Consider the following 24,195-nt stretch of genomic DNA (forward strand, 5'->3'; position numbering starts at 1 on the left):
TGAAAACTTGCACAACCACATGTAGGACAACACAAAAACGAAACGTTTATTATTCCAGATGACTGATATAGTCTTGTGTCATTAGCCATTATGTAACATGGTGTAAACAATTATTTACATGGTTTAATAACACGTCAGCGTTATGTCAGCATTAGCACATCTGCTTGTTCTATCCATGACAGTGTCAGTCAGCACTGATAGACGTGTCTCTTTATATCACTGGAACAAGACAAGTCAGGAGATCATGCTGTCTAACCAGTCCTCCAGATCTTTCTCTGTCAATTCCGGTCTTGTGGATTTAGCTTCTTTCTCCACTTCTGGCTTTGTGTCCTTCACGTCAACTGTTTCTTCCTTTTTCTCTTCCTTCACAGAAACTGTTGGAGATAAAATTACTTTTTCTACTCTTTTTTTTTTATTTCAACTACAGTCAAGCTACCTTTTTAAAAACCTACACTGCAAGCAACTTACATAGCACGTACAAATAGCAACACCGATGCTACTTAAACTGACAATATGTTATAAAAAAATAAAGCGTTTATTTGGAAAAACTTTTTTTTTTATTTTCAAAAATCATGTTTTTTATTATGTTGTCATTTTTTTATTGTTAGTTAGCTGTATTTTTTGAGTTGTTATTACTTAATCAAAACAACCCAACTGCAGTTTGATTTAAATTACTTGGAATGCATAATAAAAAACATGAGTTATCTGTTTTTGCAAACTCTTCAATAATACAATGTACTTGTACTACAATGAGAATATTTAATTTTGTAACAAACTTAATTTTACAACAATGAATATAACAAAAGATATTAATATTAACAAGATGCGTCACTGCCATTGAAATGAATGGGGAGGAACGCAACGCTCACTATGGCCGCCCTAGCGAAGCTTTGCCCATGCGTAGTATCTAAAGCAATTTATAGTTTTTTAAGCACAATTTGATCATAGGTACAACATCAAACAGTACAGTTTACATCATTTTAAAATTTTAAATATGTCGTTTAATTGGGATTTTAGCCGGCGATTGTAGAAATATCAATTATTCCCCATTCACGTCTTACATTTGAATTACGTAATAACTGCCCGGAGGTGCGTTGCAAACATGGCCGCCGAGTGGCACGACTTCCCTAAACGGACTTTGATTAAACTAAACACACATTTATATAGAAATAAAACCTTTCTGTCTTTCTAAGAGGAGTTTAGGAGCATTTAATGAAATATTTTGCTTCAAGTCTTGCAAGTATTAATGAATCCTAATCTGACTGGTGTGAATTAACCCATTATCTTAAATGAACCTTCCTAACATTACGTATGACACGAAGGACAGAGTTTTATGAGCACATTTATAATGTATGCTAATACCTGTCACTGGGTTGCTTGGAGTCTCATCCATCACAGTTCTGGATTCAACTGAAGCGAGTTCAATAACAGGATTCTGCAAGCTGAGGAGCAGGTCGAGCTCCCTGTCGCCATCATCTGTGGGAGGCTGGATTGTAGTCGAGACTGGGGGAGACGGTGTTGTAACAGGAAGAGACTTTACAGTGCAGTTAACGTCCAGTCCTGAGATCCCGCCCACCTGAGGAGCCTTCAGTCTACCTGCTGGTGCAGAGTCTGTTCTGTGAGGCGCTTTCACAGATGGAAGTTGAGCAGGAGTCACCTGAAACATTAAAAAACTTGCTCATAGCACAAGCGTATCACTTGTCTACATACGTACGTGTGTCATGAATCCCTCAGTGACCAAAAATGAAAGAAAACTCCACATTTATTTGAATAGATTGACTCTTAACTACCTGAACAAGCTCAGCCTCCAGGTTCAGTCGTGTGTGCAGTGGAAGCTCTTCGAGCGACTGAGACAGAGCCGGCAGATCTATAAACAGAGCTGGAATCTGAAGTCAGAATCAATCATGAGAATCCATCAGTGGCAGAGATTTCCTCTAACAAGTCACTATTCGGCTTAAAGGGGTCCACACTTGACCGCTCACTTGTGAAATGACTGATGATGTACCTGGTTTTTTGCCAGCGAGTCCATCTCCCAGTCCTTCTCATCAGAGAACCTGAACTGTGTGTAAGAGTCGCCTAAAACCGATAGAAAGATTGTAGATTTAACAGAGAATAGATAACTCACCCGGAGCTGAAACAGAGTACAGACTCGAAATCACCAAACGCTGTTGTATTCTAGAAACACGTTTTCACAGAGTGGTACATAATGCTAATTATTCTTAATACTTCTTAATGAATTGACTAAATAAACTGTTGTACAAGAAATAAAATGATTTTTAGGAATTTTTTTGTAAGAGCTTGCTGTGAAGCTTATTTTAGTGAAAATCATAGAACATTTTTAGTAAAATCACTTATCAACTATTTTTACCTTTAGGTTCACAGTGTATGAGTTCATACATCTTACACACATTTTTACAACTACAGATAAATGGACAGTTTGAAAATGATGTGCATCAAATTCCCATTATCACAAAAACCTTTAAGGACTAATAAGTAAGAATAAGAAAATAAAATAGTAGATTATATATAGTAATAAATAATATTGAAATATAATAGTATATAAAAAAGTAGAATTGGTTAAATAAATAAAGAGACTTTACAACACAAGTCAAAAATAATAAAAAAATAAAAATAAAAAAATACAATAAGACAAATAAATAAAAAAACAAATAAATAAAAAAAGACTACAACAAAGCTTAGCAATCATTGGAAAGAACAATGCAATATTAGCAAATGTTGCTATATAATTAAATTGGAAAGAAATTAACAAATGCTTATTTTATTTTAAAAAAACTTTGCATAATATAAGCTTACCTGAGATTGTTGTATATTGCTAGAACAATATAAATAAAAAAATGTATGTAAAAATGTCATATTGTATAATTCTGTATACATATTTTGGCTATTACAGACTCGACAAAAAAAACGTTCATCCCAGTCCCTGTATTGTTGTAAAAAGGTCATGACTGTACATATAACAAATGTAAAGAGCATTCAGTTTTTCATATTTTACATTATATTTATTCTTTACACTTTGTGCAGTGAAACATATTGACATTGGCAAGAAAACTACATGATCTTGAAGCTCTTGGCACACCTCTATGGCAGCAGCTGATCATGCGTTTGATGTTGTTTCTCATTGGCACTGATATCAGCGTGAATTCTGAGGCGACAGCAGCGAGTTCAGACAGCTGAAGAAAGCAAGTGTGGCTCCGTCACGCACAGCTGATCAGGCCAGCGTGAGGCCTCATACTCGCTGCCCTCAACATCATTAAACCTCTTTCAACTCGAGACAAACTTGCCAACTGCAGTTGGCCACATTGCCTCTGATTATATAGGGCAGGGTCACAAGGTCAAGTGGATGGATCTGTCTTCAAACGAGAGGATTTGAAAAGGATTTTGGCTTCGACGATGAATATGTAAAGTGTATTGAAGGAGGAACAGTTCACCTAAATATGAAAGTAAGATATTAAGACAAAATCACCTGTTTGTGATTTTATGGGTCTGAAAATTGTATCTATTATTATATGGATCTGAAGCAATATGACAGAATGTTTCTTTTTTGGGGTTCACTATTTCTCCAATATGTAAAATGAACATTTAAGTTGCTGTAGTTATTCGTTTGGTCTATAAACTAAGATGACCTGCCCACTGGATGATAAATGAAATGACATCATACCACACCACACCACAAACAAGATTCCTCTTAAGACTGAACAGACCGCCAAGTACACAACGGCTGATGTCATCAGTGTGGAAAACACTGTCATGAGTGGGCTGTGGACAGGAGATGCCATCCAACCAATTTGATCATGTTTCCTTCACTGGCAGTGACAGTGCCATGGAAACAGCTGCCATAACAATGAGAGAAGGTCCAGTCAGCATCCGAGGCAAGAGCCAGCACTGCATTATTGAGCTAGTAGAGATGCTAATATAAGAAACCAGGTGCATGTGATGTGCTGCTGCGTTGTGTTGTTCCAATTACGATATAGAACAGTACATAGATAAAGTGTATGGAGAGATGAAAGATGAAATGTTTATCATTAAAAGATGATGTTTATCATTATAAATAGTGCAAAAATAAATTAGAACCAAAGCATCAGGAGTTTGCTAAGGCTACAAAATAGAACAGAAGAACAGAAATTGTCATACAACTACTTGAATTTTATGATCATTACAAAATGTATTCATACTAATAAAAAATACTTTTTTGTAGCAGTCTTACCACAAGAGCTATACATGGAAACCATTCGTGAGCACACTTCCTCAAAATCACTGGCTCTATATACACAGTGTATTTATAGAGTTTATGTAGTATTTATTATTATACAGTTTGGCAGCGACTATGCAAAAAAACTGACCACAGAAAGCCATCATTGTCAACTCAGAATTCCAGAGAACTGATAGTGATCACTAGATGCTGTAATGACAAAGTGAACAACAAACAGTTACAGTTTACTGTTGAAACCTGCCATGGACATAATATGTAAAAAAACAAGCATCCTCACTAAAAATGTCAGTTTAAAGCGATAGTTCACCTTACGTTCTGTCATCATTTAGTCACTCTCGTGTCTTTCAAAACCTGTATATGACTCTTTCTTCTGTGGAACACAAAAGAAGATATTTTGAGAAATGTCTCAGTGGTTTTGTGACCATACAATGGAAGTCAATGGAGGTCAATGTTGTTTGGTTCCAACATTCTTTAAATTATCTTCTTTTGTGTTTTATAGGAGAACAAAGTCATACAGGTTTGGAATGATATGAGGGTGAGTAAATGATGAAAGAATTTGCATTTTTCAGTGAACTATCCAAGCAGCAGCACAGTGTCATTCTGTTGCAGTGCTGCTGGCACAATGTGAATGTGGCAGATGTGTCTCTTTCTCTCTGCAGGCTGCATCATTTGACCTGTCCTCTCAATGACTGAGGTCATTCACTCCTCTACTTAGCCTGAGAAACTCAACTGCCCACAGTTCTTTGCTTTTTTTAGAGGCCCTACGAAGCACTGATAGTGCGATGAGCATGAAATGTTGCAAAAGTCATTCAGTGTCATTTAATTGCACTTTTTTCAGGGAGGTTACAGCCCTTAGGAAGAAGTTGCTGATTTTTGTCACGGCTCTCCAGCCAATTAACAAAAAGAAACTATAGAGAACCGAACCATCAAAATAAATCAGCCGATGACTGCAATTAAACATTTCAAGCCCAACATTCAAAACAATAAACACATTAATCAGTAAGAATTAATACAAGCACCCGAAGCAGCTGCCACAGGGCATGACAACAGTTTCCCAATTAGCATCTGGACTTGAGAAGGACAACTTTGTGCATTCAGAAACTACATTTTAAAAGACATTTTGAAAAGTTGTTTTCTATCTGCGAGTGGATATGTAAAAAAACAAACAAGAAGGTCTGTCAGCACAGCAGGTCATTAAAAGTCTAAACTTTCCAAGATAGTAAACAAACACGAGAAATAAGAAAACCAGAAACAGTTTCTGTTTAAATGAATCATGAACTGACTAAAATTATATCTATGAATTTCATCATGCACCATCAACAGTCCAAAAAAGTGACTTATGTACCAAACAGAAATTAAATAAATGCTCTCTCTCTCTCTCTCTCTCTCTCTCTCTCCATTTGCCTTGAAATTTAGAATGCTTTAAAAGCTGTGAACGATTTGGCAAACCCACTGTATTATCTCCTAAATGTACATGTGTCAATGTTTTTCTTTCAATGTTTAAAAAAGGGATGAAAAAAATTCAATTAAATGATGGGTGAGATAAACAAGTGTTTGCTGCGTTCTGACAAACCACTCAAACAAAACGCTACAGCCATTCACGTTAAATCAACAATTATCATTAGACATAGTTTATGAGATCCTAAGGTGCTGTCCATTAGCTCTGCTATGTTGCTGTTTTCTTGACTCTAAACAAACTCCCAACAAGTCCCAACTGCCTTACACTCAACATTACTGCCTGTGAGAGCAGATGTCAATGATGTTGCTTCTCAATGCTATGGTGAATTCAGCATCACGCCCCACTGCAAAAGACCTGCAGGTGGTACAACAAGCCATGATGACCCGAGATGAGCCATCAGAATCTGTGACTCTGGACAAGGAGAAATGGAGGACATCCAGAGATTGACAACCGATCGCCTGGATGAAAACTAATATATATATATATATACATGAAGAGTTTGGTTCCAAAATGAGATAACTTCAAAAATCATGTTTTTTATTATGTTATCATTTTTTTTATTATGGTAGTTAGCTGTATTTTTTATATTAACTGCAGTTTGATTGATATTAATTGGAATGCACAATAAAATACATGATTTTTTAAATATTTTAAAAACGTTAAAAATATCATGTTTTTTATTGTGCCATAATAACTCCAAAAATACAGCTAACTAACACAATAAAAACATGTTTTTTTTGTAAAATTTAAGAAACGGAGTTATCTCATTTTGGAACCAAACTCTTCATATATATACAGTATATACATAAATGTTACAGTTAGCCAAACTTTTGGCATTCTTAGAATGTTTTGTAGGCCAGTTCAGTAAATTAGGCGGGGTGTCCAGGACAAACCCAGCTGTTTCTCTTCAGATTGAAGATACGAAAGGCTTGATCAAGGAGAAAAATGTGACTTGTCTCTTATCTGTGGTGCAGTGCACTGCAGTTGAGATGCTGGGCTGAACTGATCCTCATGTTAACATACAGCTGTGGCGAATCTTAATAAGTGATTTAGACGAGTCAATTATTTCCATAGAGATGAAGGAACAACTCAATGTGCTACTATTCATCAGTGGGAGACGGCTGGCCAATGATAAACACTGAAGTAACACATTTCAGGGAGGAGTGTACACACAGACAACTATGGGGAAAAGCATGTCAACATTTACAAAAGGAGGAGGAAAACCAATTATACAAATTTTAAGTTTGATAAATGCCTGTGATGTAATAGTACATGCTATGGTGTTAAAAGATGTTACATTTAATATTGAATTGATATAATTTAGACATGACACGCCGCCCTAAACTGTATGGAAGATCTGTCAAGAATACATTCTTCCTCAATATCCACCCCTATAAAACAATGAAGTTTCAGGAACAGAGCTGCAGTAACAAAAACAAATTCAAGTTGTTGATAGCACTGGCAAAATGTGTTAAGACCGCATTTAATTTTTATGCAGACCTCGAAATTGAACTTCTGTATGAGCTTAAAAAGCACAATGACATGCGCGAGATAAAACTGCCCAGAACCAAACCTCACTGATGTTAAAAGAGCTTAAAGATCATTTCCCTCTTAACTTAAACGACAGGATTCCCAATCACACAGAGAAATAAACAGCTCTGAATTAATTTCAGAATTCAATGCCCATACACAGAAAAAAATACATCAATTTCCAACCAAATACCAAAGGACTTCATGACCTGAATTTCAACACTGCCCCAAAACTCAACAGACCCATCAGGGTCCATTTCTGGCAGCATTATGAAACAGGTTCAATGGGAACATATTACATTATTCACACTAACCATAATTAAAAGGTATTAATATACAACCTTATTATAAAAACGAGGCACTCGAACCATGAAACTGTAACACATATAGAACAAAAGTTAACACACGAAACTCAGAAGCAGTTAGTTATGGTACAAAAATACACAGAAAGCCAATATTAAACTCAATAAAACAAGCTGTCTTTGTTATTCCCTATTGTTACATTTTTAAAAGTGCACAAACAGTGAAAAACAGCCGCATGCAAATCGCACAGGTGTTTGCGGTAACAAAAGCAGAGAGTAAAGGAGAGCGTGAGAGCGAAGACATGCGTGCGGTCATTAACACCGCAGTTGTTTCTCTAACACATTATAACAGAGATTCAGAGATGACATTGTGACACCGTGTGTGGGTGAAACAACATACCACCCCCGCATCATAATTACTGTCTGCCTTTCATGCAGGAATCACTTCAACACATACACAGTATATGTGCACGATCACAAAACAATCCAATACAGCAGATGGTGAGCGTTTATACACGAGATAGCTGTAGAGTTCTTCTAAAAATACCAAAGCATGCTGGAAAAACATCTGATTTAGGAGCTGCAAGTCAACTTTCCTTTGATAAGACTCAATTTCTATAGTCACTAAATTATGAGAAAGGATTGGTGCAAGCAAAAATGAAAAAATATTTCATCGTTTATTCACCCTCATGTTGTTCCAAACCTGTATGACTTTCTTTCATCTGCAGTACACAAAAGAAGATATTTTGAAGAATGTCGGAAAACCAAACAACACTTGCCCCCATTGACTTCTACTATATGGACACAAAACCACAGAGACATTTATCAAAATATCTTTTTTTGTGTTCCATAGAAGAAAGAATCATATACAGGTTTTGATCAACATGGGGGCGAATAAATGATGACAAAATTTTAATTATGGTTGAACCCTTTAAAAATCAAACAAAAAACTGTGTTTCCTTTATCTCTGTGAAATGTGCAGAGATGACTCGTCAATTGAATTCAAGCGGTTTAGCAATTTCACAAATATGTCATTTGCATACTTAAGTAATTAAAGTCCATGACATATTTTGTGCAAGACAAGACACTTGCAGGGGTATGTGGCCCACCAGGGTGCAGTTATTTTGGAGGGTCCAGCTGGTGAAAGTGCCAGAATCAGGACCACAGGTGAAGAATCAAGGAACTGAGAGGAAGTGTGTGCGGAATGAGAAGTGCCCTACAGGTGCAATGTCATTCATAATGAATTACGAAGCGCCAAAGTTCGGCCAACAGCTAAACATAATTTCGCTCTAATGCACTGCTCTCACATTGAAGAGTAACCCGAGTATACAGATACAAGTCTGTGTCTGCTGGTCATCTGAGACCCAGAGGAGACATACTGTGTTAGGTCAGACGCACAGATGTAGTCCAACACCGCAGAGCTGTCACTCTATATCGATGGCCATGGTTATTAGTCCTCCAGGGTACATGGTTATAGGGCTCATATCCTCCGTTATGATCTCATTATGATCAATAAACTCAGAGGCCTGGAAATCTCACCCAACATGGGAAAGGCTTACATAAGCCCTTTCCAGAAAACCTGTTGGTATAACATAAATGTGTTATTTGGTCTACAACCATGTGACCCGTGACTTTAAGGGAGAGTGTGAGGAAAAATGACCTAGAGTAGTCTATATTCAATCTCCACTGTGAGTATATCAGAAGGTCACAAACACACCTGGACACTACAAACAGATAAACAGGGTTGATAGTGTCATCGCAGAGCTCAAGACTGCACCAATGCACTTTCATGTTTGTACTGTCTATTAAATCTGTGTGCATTGAATGAGTTTCACGGATCACTCAGGCTTCCTCTTTGATGGCCTGTAATTACACTGACGCAGCTGTGAGCGCAGAATGAGAATGATCAAACCACACTTTGGTGGAGATCATCCAAACTTCTTCATATGAAAATGAAGTGTGTCCTCCAGTCTATCTCGAGCTAGAGTAAGTGCAAAATTGCCTAGAGCATGATAAAGGCTGAAGTGTGTCATTTTGTCAGTGGTACTGAGAAATATTTTCTTATATCCGAACATAATGTGCACACAGATATCTACAAAGCATCTAGGCAGATTTTCTCTAAAATTGTAAACACTGTTTCTCTGATACAGAAACATGAGCTCAACCATTGACCTCGGTGTTTGGGACGGGATTACCTGATACACTCTCAGAAGAAAAGTAGAAAAGCTGTCACTGGGACAGAACCATTTCAAAAAGTACACTTTTGCACCTGAAGAGAGCATCTGGTAAATTAAAGGTACATATTGGTACCAAATGTATACATATTTGCACCTTAATGTTTAAATACCTAACCTAAAGTACCTAAATATTAGGAACTTCTGAGAGTGTAGGATTACCATGGGGGTATTTTTTTAATTATTATTTTGCTATTCTGTTTGATGGAACAGCACAGAAATGACACACAAAAAATACAGTGAAAAAGGTCATATTTTTGCAGCTGGGGCACCAGAAAAAAACTAAAAATAATTTTCTATAAAGTAATTTTTAAATTGTATTTATTCATTTTATTTTACTTTATGCTTATTTTTTATTTTTTTATTTTTATTTTTATAGGACAGATGAGGCAATATGGAGGTTTCATTGGACGCACACACTAGCCCTAAATTAACTTTCAGTCTGTGTTTTGCCATCACAATTTATTTTATATTTATATAATATTTTATTGTATATTAATTGTATTAAATGTAATAATACATTTAAAACTACTCAACAGTTATTGATTATTTGCAGAGGTCTACAGGAAGTTAAGTTTGGGCCACATAACGTTTGTTGTTACCACAGATAAAGTTAACCTTCATCTAATGTGAATAACCAAAATGTTACAGAGCCTAATATTTATTCTGATATCCACATTAAAGTGGAGATAACATGCTATGTCATGCATTCTGACTTCTTTACACTGTTAGTTGACGCGCTGGCTTCTCATGCTTAACAGGGTCAACTTGTTAAAAAACGTAGTATTTCTGTGCTTGACACACTCCATCAGCACTCCAATTTGTTTCGGAAAGTTTTTTTAAAAGTCTGGATCCCTGTTTCGTAACAAGGATCCTATTCCTTTTATTGGGCATCGTCCCGGAAAAGCACTGCAAGGCGAAATAAAGAGCCCGCCCACGCTCCAACCGAGACCCGCTTACCATCAAGATTGTCTGCGCTGCAGCTCGTTACTCTTGCGATAGTGAAGTTTAGGTGTGTCTGTTTGTTCACGGCATTTCAGCGATGGATGTTATATAAACGGTGGATGTAACGCTGGATTTGGAGATCGTTTGAAAATGATAGACGGTGCGGTCCTAGTGCAAAAAGATGCTGGGCATGAACTGCACGCGGTAATTGAAACTAAGTCATATGTCTGTTTTTTTGTTGGCAATCGGCGTGTACGTGCATAATGTACAAAACAAGAAGGGATTAATGTGATGATGTGTTGTGAGCTCGTGCTGTAGTTCCTCCCCACTAGTCCCACCTCTACCGGCTCGTGTTTTTCCGGAAATAATCATACAGCTGTATCTCTCTTCTATAAATTTAATCAAACTAAATACTCTTCGAAGATACGACGCATGCAATACTGCTGTATAGGCACTCAAGATTAATATGAGATTGGCAGAAACTGAGTGTGTTACCCGATCTTTATCAGATTTTTATAAACAACTGAAAACAGTAACAGGAAATAGAAAAATTATTCACCGGCACCCTCGCTAAATCGTAATTACTTTTATTTCTAACCAAATCTCCAAATTGTTCTCTGCATTACACCAATAACAAAACACATAACCTACCCACTCACCCAGCTTTTTATTCACAGTTTATCTGTGTCAAAAGACAGTAATTAAAACCTCCATTATCCATCACTCGCATCATACCGCTTTTTACATACCCCCCACTGACTACAGCATGAGTTACCTTCACCCCTTCATTTCTGCTTTAGCTCCTCTTTCTCCTCCCATCCTCAACGTCTGCCTGTTCATTGCCCCAAATCATGACGATCATCCCAGCCCAGTGGGAATGACCTCCTCCAAGCCATTCACATCTGTGTCTGTCAGAGACTCCACACGCAGGAGCACATATTCATCCAGAGAGAACGAGAGAGAGAGAGAGAGAGAGAGAGATATTCAGCATCATCTCTCCCATCATCTCCCATTATTCTCCACAACTGCTGAGGAACACCGACTTCTACACAAGAGAGATTATCTGTTGGTCCTCCACAGGACAATCTAAGATATCACGACAAATGATCTGGACTTTCGTTTTACGACTAGAGACAGAGCTTCGGACTCTTCTGTGAGTCCTAGACAACCATCTAATAACAGCGGAAAGAGTGTTTACCTTAAGGATTACATCATTTAAGATGAATAGACTCGTGACTGGGGATGGTGACAGTTTCCTAGACAAGAAGGTTTGGGATGTGTTCAGTGTGGCAGTCTGACAAAGGCGGATCTGGATGGAGTTCAAGGCTGGGTGAGGAAAACTGTGAGGATTGTATCCATCCTGTCTCTAAGGTAATTAGGGTAATTGCTAATGGGTGATTTAGTTAACTACATGGTCAACATTTTTAGGAAAAACATCATCATTAACCTGATATTCTATAATGATTCGTTACTGTACGGCACTCCTTGTTTCTATTTAAACGGTAAAAATGAAACACTAAAATAAAAAACAGATATTATTTATGGTGAAGTTATTTCAAAGTGAACTCATTCGTGTGGAAAGTAAACAGCAGCACTGAATGATAAAGATGATAATTTAGTTATCAAGTAAACCAGAAAAAAGTCTCATTAAAACACTGAAGATTTATATCATTATTATTTTAGATAACACATGCACTGTTATTTCTTTTCTTGCTAATTAAATGTTGTGGATTTTTTCAATACTGAACCTACAACTGAAACCAGAAGCCAATGCAAAGCTCGTGTGGTTTTGTTTGAAACTGTTAAAATACTTAACCATCTTAAAGGGACCGTTCACCCAAAAATAAACATGGTAGTCAATGGTGGCGAAGAACTGATTGGTTACAAGCATTCTTCCAAATATCTTTCCCTGTAATCCATGGTTTTATCACAACAAGGCTCGATTATTGCAACTCTCTTTATTTGGGGATTAGTCAATCTTCCATAAATTGCCTTCAGATGGTTCAGAATGCTGCTACCAGAGCCCTGACAGGAGTTCGTAAATGAGAGCATATTACTCCTGTTCTTCACTCACTTCATTGGCTACCTGTGCGTTACAGGGTCAATTTTAATGTCCTTTTATTAGTTTTTAAGTCGTTAAATGGGTTATAGCACAGTCTTACCTTTCTGATCTGTTGACAGTCCATCAACCTGCAAGAGCTCTTAGGTCCGCCAATCAGATGCTCTTAGTGGGTCCTAGATCTAGGCTCAAGACTCGGGGAGATCGAGCATTTTCCATAGCTGCTCCAATTACTTCGACTATTTTTAAATCCAGGATAAAAACTTTTTTATTTGATTTGTCTTATAATTAGGGCTGCAGCTATCGATTATTTTAGTAATCGAGTATTCTACTGATTTTCCATCGATTAATCGGGTATTCGGATAATAAATACTTTTTCTTTATTAAAGAGCAATACTAAATATACAAGAGAAAATAAGACAGGTCTCTGAAAATGAACAACTAATTTGTTTCCTTTTTAGATTTTTTTTTGTATTGCTGAATTGCATACATTGCCACATTACATTAAAAATGCAATATAGTACAAATGTATAAATAAGAAACATTAATAAAAATAGAAAGAATAATTTCAAAGGTAAACAACTAACTTCAGCTTATGCATGATGCATTTAGTTTATCTAAATTAGTTTTAGTTTCTTTTTTAATATTAAATAGTAATATATTTGTACACATAAAATACAGAGTTAACCGGACTTTTATTTTGGCAGGTTGTCGGAAGACGCTTATTTTTAAGTATGTCTGTTTCTTCACTCAAACAATAAAATGTTCGTGAAATAAACTCTCAGAGCAATTCTGGAGATGAAGTTCATGTGTTCATATCCTCATAAAGCACAGACGCAGACAAATTCATGAGCATCACGCGTGTAGCACGTTAAACTGTGCAGTTCATTCACTCAGACATGCAGAACAGACAGATGACATGTGTAAATAACAGGATTCGGCGACCACTAGTCCGTATCTAGTTTTATGGACTCGATGCAGCGGGAAAACAAGTTTCACTCACAAAATAGACTAAAACTAAGTAAAATAGCAGTTCACCATTTCAATAAGCTATCACTTATTTATCAGCATGAGAGATACCTGCGAGCGTGTTAACAGACTAAAATGCGTGAGACTTGAGTGCCCTGTAACATGAATAGAGTTTAGCGGGCTGTGCGTCAGTAATAACGGTCCGTGGGGAAACGCAGCGCTCCGTGTGTACTGTAGTTAAATGGATTAAACAAAGCTTCGAGGCAACAAAAATTGCCTCTATGATTTTTTGTATTCGAATTACTGGAGTAACTATAACTACTTATAATACATGATTGTTAATGGAGATGTCTTGTCTTGATGTTCTGTAGCTTTATCTGTGACTTTGTTGTTGTTTTTATTTTTATTATAAGGGTTTTTACATCACATTGGTCATCGGTAGTTGTGTTTAATCGTGCTTTATAAACAAATTGAAATTATTTTGGGCTGAACTGTCCCTTTAACTGAATAACTGTATGCACTTTCAAGTGATATTAAAAGTATCCTTCACACTACCATCCTCTAAAGGAGATCATTATTACCTTATAATGAGATCATAACCTTCATTCTCATCAACGTGTTTTCAAAATAATGTGTGTTTCACTGTCACATAATGTTCTGTTCACACCGCTGTTATTAAGCAGAGGCATTGGTATATGTCACTGGCCCTAGAAACAAGTTCATTAATACAGTTTTATGAATTAAATATTGCTAGCCAAATGTAAAAGAGAGTTTAACAGAAATCTTGGAACGCTGTCTCCTTTTCATATGCCGTTGCTACTAAATGTCAATGAGCAACAACGCCACACTGGTTTATGTGTGTGTGAGAGACATGCAGAGAATTAAATGAGGTTGCAATAAGCTAATGAGGACTTCTTCAATCAAACACTGATATATTGAGAACACATCAAATCTAGTCGACCCTGAGGGTGGCAAACAGGTGCAAGCACCTGCTATGCTGAAGACAGCTTATCAGTTTATGCACCTCTTCCTCTTGTCACTTGTATGAGATCATTAATATGCAGGTGTAACTGCAAGATACAGGATCCCGAACTGTGGATAAGGTTACTGAAGGATTGAAAAGGTTAATAGGGCTGAAATTAGTAGGCAACACCGATGTGAAGGAATGATGTTGAAGTTGTGGTTTTGGTCAGGGTGAGAAAGCTCAAGGGTAAGAGAAGGGTGTAACTCCACTTTGTTTCACTCCCTGGTGAAAACTGAATGACTCTCATCAGTGTGTTACCACCACACGCGCTAATCAGCGTCTGCTGGCAGAATCCTAATGAGATAAAGAACAGTGTGCTGGGTGACAGAGGGGAGGTCATGCAACTCTGAAAGACACAGAGGCAAAGAGAAAGAGCGATTTTATATAGCTGACCTTTAAACTAAATTACTAACTTCCTGCCAAATCAAACAAAACATGTGAAGATCATTTCTCATATTTAAAATTGCAGTCAGCTGCTGGTGCTGAAAAAATTCATGTTACGCCAAAATATAACAACGTCCATTAAAGGCGGGGTGTCCGATTTCTCTTAGCAGTTGTTGATGTTCAAATCACCAAAACAAACACACTCCTACCCCCATCTTTAGCTTTCTTCAGCGCTTGGCTTGGCTAATGTCCGTCCTGTGCACCTTACTGCTGATTGGCAACAAGGTTGTTTTGGTACTCGGCCTGACTCAGTTGTCTAAATCCTAATTCGGAAATCGGTTACCCCGCCTTTAATAACCACCAGCTGCCTTTTGATGTTAGCGTAGTGTAGCAAACTATCTTTTTGATGGAAAAGCTGTCATACACAATTCCCGAACTCATGGATACAATAAATGCTCTGGAGAACAGATACAAATTACACCCACATTCACAGGGGTCAGAGAGTGCAAACCTGATGACTAATGATAAATGTGTGGGGAACAAAACAGAAAAATAAAATAATAGAGATCAAAAAACAAAACAATTTAAGCACTACTATTTTGTTTGGAGTACACCTTATCTTTCACAACAAAACAAAAACATATTTATATGGGATCATCCGGTAAATATGCTTGCACAGTAATGCCTTTATGCTTATTTATATTTAAATATTAATAAATAAAACATTTCACCACTGCCACTAAATACACATAAAGGTTTACCAATACACCACAAGAGGCAGCATAACTCTACTCTGCTTCATGGACATAAAATTAGACGACACAAATAGATCTCAGGAATATCGATGCAGCTTTTGAGGAAACAGATTAGGGAAATGAGAGGCAAATTAAGAAAAATCCCTCAACAGAAAAGTGTAATGAAACCTTACTTTGCAGTTACACAGGATTTAGGCTTATTAAATTCTATTAACAAATACCTTTGTAATGGTTTCTTTTGATTAATTCGGAGTTTGTATTATGGACCAACCCATGAACAACGTACACTTTCTGCATTCATTCACTGACATAAACATAAGAATTGGGCCGTACAAAGAATAAATACATTTGCGCTAATTTAACTTGAATAGACCATGTGACCCAATTCACAGCAGTGATTTAACTTAATTGAATGTACTAAAACTTACGAAAAATCTGTATAATAATAGGTATATTTACCGGTATGGTAAAGTTTTCAATTACGTCTAAATGTATCATTTACATTCAAGCAACTTGATAAACCTTAAGACTTGGTGGTGAGATTTGTGCCATTTGTAAACATGGTAAAAATTCCCATTCCCAATTATTTGTATAGTGCCTTTCTACACCCCATTGCGTATTGTTTCAAAGCACTTTGACAAAAAATGCATAACTATATTGTACAATTAACAACTGTATAATTACGATTTCTACTTTACAATTCAGTAAGAGTATGTAAAAATACATCTGACAAGATGAGTCCCCCATAAATCAGATCCAACCGTGCAACAGATATAGAGCACTGCCATTTACTCTTCCCTTTGTATTTCAATAGCTCACAGCAGGAATGCTAGTTTACAACACCATCATCGTCCTACATTAATTCTGGTTTTGGTCTCCTGCCTGAGCTGTATCAGAGGCACAGTGGGGGAATATGACACAGTTTCAGAGTGGGCAGTAATGTGCAAAATCTTACCAGCTGAACTGAGCAGGACATGATAGTCTGTTCCTCTCTGTGTGGGAACATCTTCATTGGTTTCTTGCCTCTCTGATTGCTCATAACGGTCCCAATTGGACTCAAGCTTTCTCCTAGAGAAGAATGCGTTGTTCTCCTCTTCCGCAGGCTTGTTTTCGTCAGCATGATCTCCATCTTGATTCTGAAGACAAAACAATAACATAAAAACAATAAGACTAATACTAATACTGCACTGACTGATATGCATATTTAAATGCACCGTAAATCATTTTTATAATATTATTTGGCAAATGCATAAATGTAAATTAAATTATATGCAAGATAAACATATTTTAGATGATCTTCTCTATTTTTCCCATAGGTAAAGGAGCAAATCCTTACAACAAAATCTAGGTTTCACCTAAAATACCATCACTCACTACCGCTATGTTATTACTCCAGATTGCTATAGATCATTTCATTTCGACGGTTTTAATTCACTTGATTTACTTATTCTACACTAAAATGAGTTTGCTATTACAGCGGTGGATAATACCAAGTAACTACAAATTTAATGTAACTAGTGACGGTAGCTGTGGTAACCAAGTATTTAGCTGGAAACTATGGTTAGCCTGGTAAGGTACATGTAAATGTGACTTTAGTGAACCATAGCAAGTCATCATCACTCACTCGTCTGAAGTCTGCAGCAGGACCATGATATTGCCCTCTGCCTCTGTGGTCTCTCTTGCCCCTTCCACGATGATGGCCACCTCTTCCGCGACCCCTCTGTTCTCCCGAGCTCCCGGTATCACCTCTTCCGCGACCCCTCTGTTCTCCCGAGCTCCCGGTATCACCTCCTCCTCTTTTCCAATGTCCGCCGCGTCCCCGACTGTGTCTGTTGTCCATAGCTGACTATCAAATTAATAACTAAAGTCGAGAGCATTATAGCGTAACACCACTATGAGTGTTACATTTTAATCTGCCTCCCCGTACGGAGAAACAGTGCAGTAAAGTTCCGCCTGTGGTGAAAGCTGATCACGTTGAAGTAACCCAAAATAATTGCAAAAAGTTTTTAATAAATGTACAAAAAGATTTAAAACCTTTAAACTATTTTTAATTTACAAGTGTTTTAATAGTTCATCTTAAAAATATATTTTTTATGAATGTCCCCCATGTTTTTTGTGATGACCTCACTGAAATTACCACAGCTTTATTGTACATTTACAATTACATTTAGTCATTTAGCAGACGCTTTTATCCAAAGCGACGTACAAAGTAGGGGGGAAACAGTAGAAGCAATTTGTGCAACAAAAGAACAACAATGCATAGGTGCAGTACAACTGGTCTCAGTCAGCCTATCACAGTATACGAAGCTAAGAATTTTGGGGGGGATAGGAAAGTAGAAAAGAAGTAGAAGACTGTACAAATGGGTCAGATGTTGACGGAAGAGATGTGTTTTGTAATATTTTTGTAAAATTGTAATAATCGTTAGAATTCACATTAATTAAATAAATATTAAATAACATAAACAAGTCTTAGGAAAGATTACCATGGTTTTATTATAGTTAAAACATGGTAGTCATGTTTGTTTATTTATTTTTTGGCTGCTTGATGTCCATGTTTTACTACAAATTTAACTATAGTGAGACAATGGTAAATTTGTGGTTATTTGACTACAAATACCATAGTTAAACTATATGGCCACTGGCCCACTGCAGTAAAACCATTGCTATTCTTATAAGTGAAGAAATGCTGCGGAATATAAACCAACTTACCGTGGTAAAAATTAGCAATGTTTTAATGCTTGGTTTACATGTCACATACACGTTTGCATTTATTCGTTTAGCAGATGCTTTTATCCAGTTGTATACAAATGTATACAGTTGACTTTTTCTCATTTATGATGTGTCAATTCTTTTATTCTTTCTTTTCAGAGTATCCTTTATCAACTGATCATGAAGAACACAGTGAAACTTTCATCCAGAGTTTGCTACTAATGGGTTCACGCTGAGAGGATGGATAATATTGTAAATTCAACTGCAGGTGGAAATGTTTCAGCCATGCTGCCTGCTCCGTACAGCCTGCTGGAGGTCATTACTATTGCAACCGTATCAGCTGTAGTGAGCCTCATCACAATAGTGGGCAATGTTTTAGTGATGCTCTCTTTCAAGGTGAACAGCCAACTTAAGACCGTAAACAACTATTATCTACTCAGTTTAGCTTTTGCAGACCTCATCATTGGAGTGTTCTCCATGAACCTGTACACATGCTACATTCTCATGGGATACTGGTCTTTGGGCAACATAGCATGCGATCTGTGGTTGGCACTTGATTACGTTGCAAGTAACGCATCGGTGATGAACTTGCTGGTCATCAGCTTTGATAGATACTTCTCAATAACAAGACCGCTTACCTATAGGGCTAAACGGACCCCGAAACGTGCAGGCATCATGATTGGCTTGGCATGGTTGATATCTTTCATATTGTGGGCGCCACCTATTCTGTGCTGGCAGTATTTTGTCGGTGAGAGGACCGTTTCCCCCGACCAATGCCAAATACAGTTTTTCTCAGAACCCATAATTACATTCGGGACGGCCATAGCAGCTTTTTATATCCCAGTGTCCATCATGACAATTTTGTATTGCAAAATCTACAAAGAAACAGAGAAGCGCACAAAGAATTTGGCAGAACTGCAAGGATACCCATCTTTAGACAGTCACGAAGGACCTAAAGAACGAAAGCCAATACTACGATGCTTCAGCTTTAAAAACAAAAGGGATGGGACTCAAGCATCATGGTCTTCATCCAACCAGAGTTATGTTACAAGGACAACGATGCAATCTGAGGATCTGTGGACAAAGTCACAACAGGTGACCAGCTTAAACAGTTATACATCATCAGAGGATGAGGAGCGCTCCGTCTCGGATGCAACTCCACGAGAATCTTTCAAGAACCAAGAATCTAGAGGAAATAAGAATGGACAACTGGATTGTCATGAAGACAACGTAAGTGACCCTGCAAAACAGTGCTCACAAACAAACAGTAAAAAATGTTTGGCATACAAGTTCAAGCCAATCCTCAGCAATATTACCACTTTTCAATCCAACAATCAGTCTGAGAGAACAAACGCAGATCACCGATACACATCAGAGACACAGGTTCCATCATCCACATCAACCCAACCAGAAGATCCAACCTTGAAAATCCAGATGACAAAACGGAAAAGAATGGTCCTTGTCAAGGAGAAAAAGGCGGCTCAGACGCTCAGTGCGATTCTCCTAGCTTTTATCCTCACGTGGACCCCATACAACATCATGGTTCTCATCTCCACCTTTTGTTCTAACTGCATCCCCGTCTCTCTCTGGCATCTGGGCTACTGGCTCTGCTACGTCAACAGCACAATCAACCCTATGTGCTACGCCCTATGCAACAAGACCTTCCAGAAGACATTTTGGATGCTGATCCTCTGCAAATGGAAAAGGAACAGAGGAGAGGAAAAGCTATACTATCAAAGCCATTAAATACGTATGAATGTAATAATGGCTGAATGTTAAACCAGTTCAAGATGTAATACAATTGTTTTTATATCAATATTTAATTTTAGCTATGGATGTAAAAGAGAAGCTCTTAGAATATTGTTATGCATAGTCCTGTTCATATTCCAGGCTATACTTGTTTTGATAGGTACGGTGTATGTATTGTTCATGTTGCCTGTTTGAAAAATTGTAAAACCTATTAGCAATTTAAACTGAAATTAATTGTGAAATGCCAAAATATTACTATGACAATAAAAAGATGGACTGCGAAGTTGGTTTTGCTTGAAGATACAAACATCTAAAAATCATGTAATGATTTTCTACACTGCATGCATACCAACATACGGATGTTTCTTCCAATTAGGATCACTGGTTGTTATTATTATTACTTTATTATTTAAAATCATCACTTTTGTAAAAATACATTTGAAATGTGTTTCATTGTACCTCTAGTCTGAATGTAATATCCATGAAATGACAGATTCCAGACTTAAACCAATGTGTAGTGAATATTAATATTATGTATTTTAATATTATATATTATGTATGTAATTGACCGATTGTCAAGTTGTCATGTTAAAAATAAACTATTTTATACTAGCTTGGTGCCACAAATTAAAAATGATATCTCAATTATTTGACCATAAACAACAAAATTATACAAATATCACCTGGCTGTTTATTGTTCACATTGTTAAATTAAAAATCTCATTTGTGCTGTGAAAACATGTTTTTTAGACTGTTGCAAAAGTGTTAGAATGAAAGTATCCCAGCTACATAAAACAAGTTGGTTTGGATTTGGCAAGGGTTCCACTTTAAACAGATGTGTACTAAAATTATTGTTTTAACTAATGTCTCCTGTCAAACCACAGCCACTGCATACTCCTTCATTGGCATATTATTATATTAAATGTCTTAAATGTTTATCTCTACCATCTCGCAATATAGGCGTGACGCCAAGAACAACAGACAAACAAGACATTAATGATACAGCCCACCACAATTTATTTTCATTCAGTTAAATAAAGAGTATACTTCATAGCTTAAATCTTATGTATTTATCTTCATTCACAGTCTTGTACAAACATGATATAGTAAATATTTAACCTAGAAGCTTTGTTTCAAGTAATGGTGAAACAGAATTGGGGTCAATGTCACATTGAGTTAGTTTGACAATACACATGGCATCATAGTGAAGACGGCCCCTTATATACTTTTATAGCCCATTCTTCAGAGAGCTCAATTTGAAAAATCCAAGAACACCCGAGCACAAAACTACACATATTACAGGTATTGCATCGAACCACAGGAACCTTTAAAAATCAAACAAAAGCATCAATGTACCCCGTATGTTTATTTTCCATTATTCTCTTATTAGCGCTTCCATTCTTGCTTATATTTAAGTGGAGGTGAAACTGCATTGACCTCAATTCTGGGAAGGAATCATATATCTGTTTGATGAATCTTACAGCAGCAGTAAAAGCATAGACTACCATCATAATGTTAACTGCATAACAAGATATTGAAATGTTTAGCAAAACTGAAAATCCATAAGGGTCCCCACTTGGAATAGGATTCTTGACCAAACAAGGGTAATATTAGTAATTTACTTGCCACTTATTCTACTTTTCAAGTTAAAACAACCATGTAAATTCTAATTAAAAAAGATTATGAATTCATACTGTACTTTTCCTAACCATTATTTAGCACTGGTGTACAGTTTTCAGTGTATCATTATAATGAGCAAAACAATCTGACTATCAAAATGCATCCACACATGACAAATAAGCATGGAAAAATAGGACAGTGCAAACAGTTCTGCTTTGTCAAGCGTATCGGTTGAAAAAGAAACCATTCATATAAAAAATGAAAACCAGTAAAACAGTGTTTATAGAAAACTGTCAGATCCTAAGCACTACCTCCTTTTGGAGGCAACACTTCTGCTACCTTTGTTACTTGCCCCAGATTTACTTGAGCCCTTGGAGAACAATTTTGTCATGAATTCAGATACATCTGGCAATTCTGGGTTAGGATTCAACATATTCATAGACTGCTCCATTTCCTGAAAAGAACAGAAACAAACAAACATGAAATTGCATCAAGTTTAGTCCAGTGGATGAAGCTGCATGTAAACATATAATATGATTGATAATATGACTAGATGTGTTGTGTTTTACCTTTCTCATTTCAGGGTCATTAGTATTTAGAACCTTTGGTAGCAGGACGATGATAAGTAAGGGAAGAACCATCATCATAACCTAAAAACAAGGAGATTACAGTGTTTTAATACCATTATCAAGACCTATAATTTCACGAATGAATCAGACTAAACATACAACATTTTGTGACATACTTGGTTGTTGTACAAGCATGCTGAATAAAAGGAAAGCTTTTTCTATTGTCAGACAGTTGCACAACATTCTTATTGTTTGTGAAAGGCAGTGAAATGCTTCTCATGCAAGTCAACTATGCATTTGTAATATTTAATTTGATTGTAGTTGATTATATTTTAACTAACAAAAAGATGAACAACAAACAAACATAATAAGAAAACATTCACAGAAACAAAAGACTGGATCCTTCGTGTACATACAAATATAAGACAGCAGACATGATCTTACCATTGGATTCATCAGAAAGTCAGTCCACCCCCAGGTCTCCCGTTTCATGAAGTATGTGTGTGGACCATTTGCTCTGATCTGAAGAGGATATGACTGTCGAACAACTTCTGAGGTTTTGATGTAATTCACCAAGCGTGCCCTGTTTTACAATAACACCATGTTTATATAACTTGTACACACACGAAAATAATGCATTTTTGTAGGAAAGAACTTCGAAACACTAGCTACCTCATTTTTCCTTTTGACGTAATATCTACTCGAACAGGTTCAAATCTGAAGGATGGTGAAACGACTTCAACCACGTAAGATCCAGAGGGAACATCGTTCACAGCAAAGCTCCCATCAATCCTACGGGGAAAATGACTACATGTTACGAAAGGGTTTATAACCTTGACCATCCAAAATTATGTATTTACTTTGACCTACAATGAAACCTAAAGATGACATTTAACAAATGACTTAAGAGGGCCAAATGTACACAACTAAGCCAGTGCATCGTTACGGCCATTTTTTTTTAGAATCTACGCATACATACATAGTGGCATTTAAATCAGCGAGCATTGCTGACCAACCCTACAACGAACTGGTGTGATGTTATAAAAGCAACTCACTTCAGAAAGCCAACGTAATCCTCCCCTTCCACCAGGACCCGGGCTGTTGAGATCCAGTCCTGCGTTTTAAAACCGGGGACAATCGCCCGTCCTTCGATTTTAAACCGGTCTCCATTAGAGGCTACTACAGGCCCCGAGTCCAAATCGGAAAAACACCACGACAGCGCAAAGACAGCCTGTAACGCCACATATACGTCTAATAAACGGTTAATGTACCACATCGTGCTTTGCCACACGATATATATGACGTTAAAGGTGCACAAAATATCACTAGGCGTCGATCTTCACCATAGAAATTACCACCCAGTTTAGTAAATGAAAACCGGAAGCCGACGGCAGGAACCGGAATACCATCAGATAATCCACGTGACGCGGAATTTCTCTATGGGCGGGGGTCTGTATATTGACTTTTTGACTACTTGCACTTTATTTATAAGCAAAATGTTTATATATAATTTTAATTAAATGTCTCTTTAAACAGCTGTACTTAAAGGGTTAGGGTTATAACAGTCGCTTTTTCAATTGGGATAGTTTACCCAAAAATGAAAATTCTGTCATCATTTATTCACCCTTTTGTCATTTCAAACCTGTATGACTTTAT

General features: G+C 36.9%; 3 protein-coding genes across 3 annotated transcripts; 1 reads left to right on the top strand and 2 right to left on the bottom strand.

The window, feature by feature from the left end:
* Positions 1 to 20: 20 nt before the first annotated feature.
* On the bottom strand, positions 21 to 17,822 carry aven (apoptosis, caspase activation inhibitor). Its single transcript, XM_057353497.1, has 6 exons — positions 17,517 to 17,822; positions 16,848 to 17,028; positions 2,006 to 2,076; positions 1,791 to 1,886; positions 1,363 to 1,657; positions 21 to 374 (listed from the first exon to the last, which is right to left on the bottom strand). The coding sequence occupies exons 1-6, from the start codon at positions 17,730 to 17,732 to the stop codon at positions 235 to 237; spliced, it is 999 nt and encodes a 332-aa protein (XP_057209480.1). The 5' UTR covers positions 17,733 to 17,822; the 3' UTR covers positions 21 to 234.
* Positions 6,373 to 20,860, top strand: chrm5b (cholinergic receptor, muscarinic 5b). The gene is made up of 2 exons (XM_057353496.1): positions 6,373 to 12,072; positions 18,761 to 20,860. Exon 2 carries the CDS (start codon positions 18,842 to 18,844, stop codon positions 20,345 to 20,347), a length of 1,506 nt encoding a protein of 501 aa, XP_057209479.1. The 5' UTR covers positions 6,373 to 12,072; positions 18,761 to 18,841; the 3' UTR covers positions 20,348 to 20,860.
* Positions 20,861 to 21,343: 483 nt separating this feature from the next.
* On the bottom strand, positions 21,344 to 23,953 carry emc7b (ER membrane protein complex subunit 7b). Its single transcript, XM_057352946.1, has 5 exons — positions 23,595 to 23,953; positions 23,212 to 23,331; positions 22,984 to 23,122; positions 22,540 to 22,620; positions 21,344 to 22,424 (listed from the first exon to the last, which is right to left on the bottom strand). The coding sequence occupies exons 1-5, from the start codon at positions 23,813 to 23,815 to the stop codon at positions 22,278 to 22,280; spliced, it is 708 nt and encodes a 235-aa protein (XP_057208929.1). The 5' UTR covers positions 23,816 to 23,953; the 3' UTR covers positions 21,344 to 22,277.
* Positions 23,954 to 24,195: the final 242 nt, after the last annotated feature.

This window comes from Triplophysa rosa, linkage group LG15 (assembly GCF_024868665.1).
Source record: "Triplophysa rosa linkage group LG15, Trosa_1v2, whole genome shotgun sequence".
Taxonomy (NCBI): Eukaryota; Metazoa; Chordata; class Actinopteri; order Cypriniformes; family Nemacheilidae; genus Triplophysa; species Triplophysa rosa.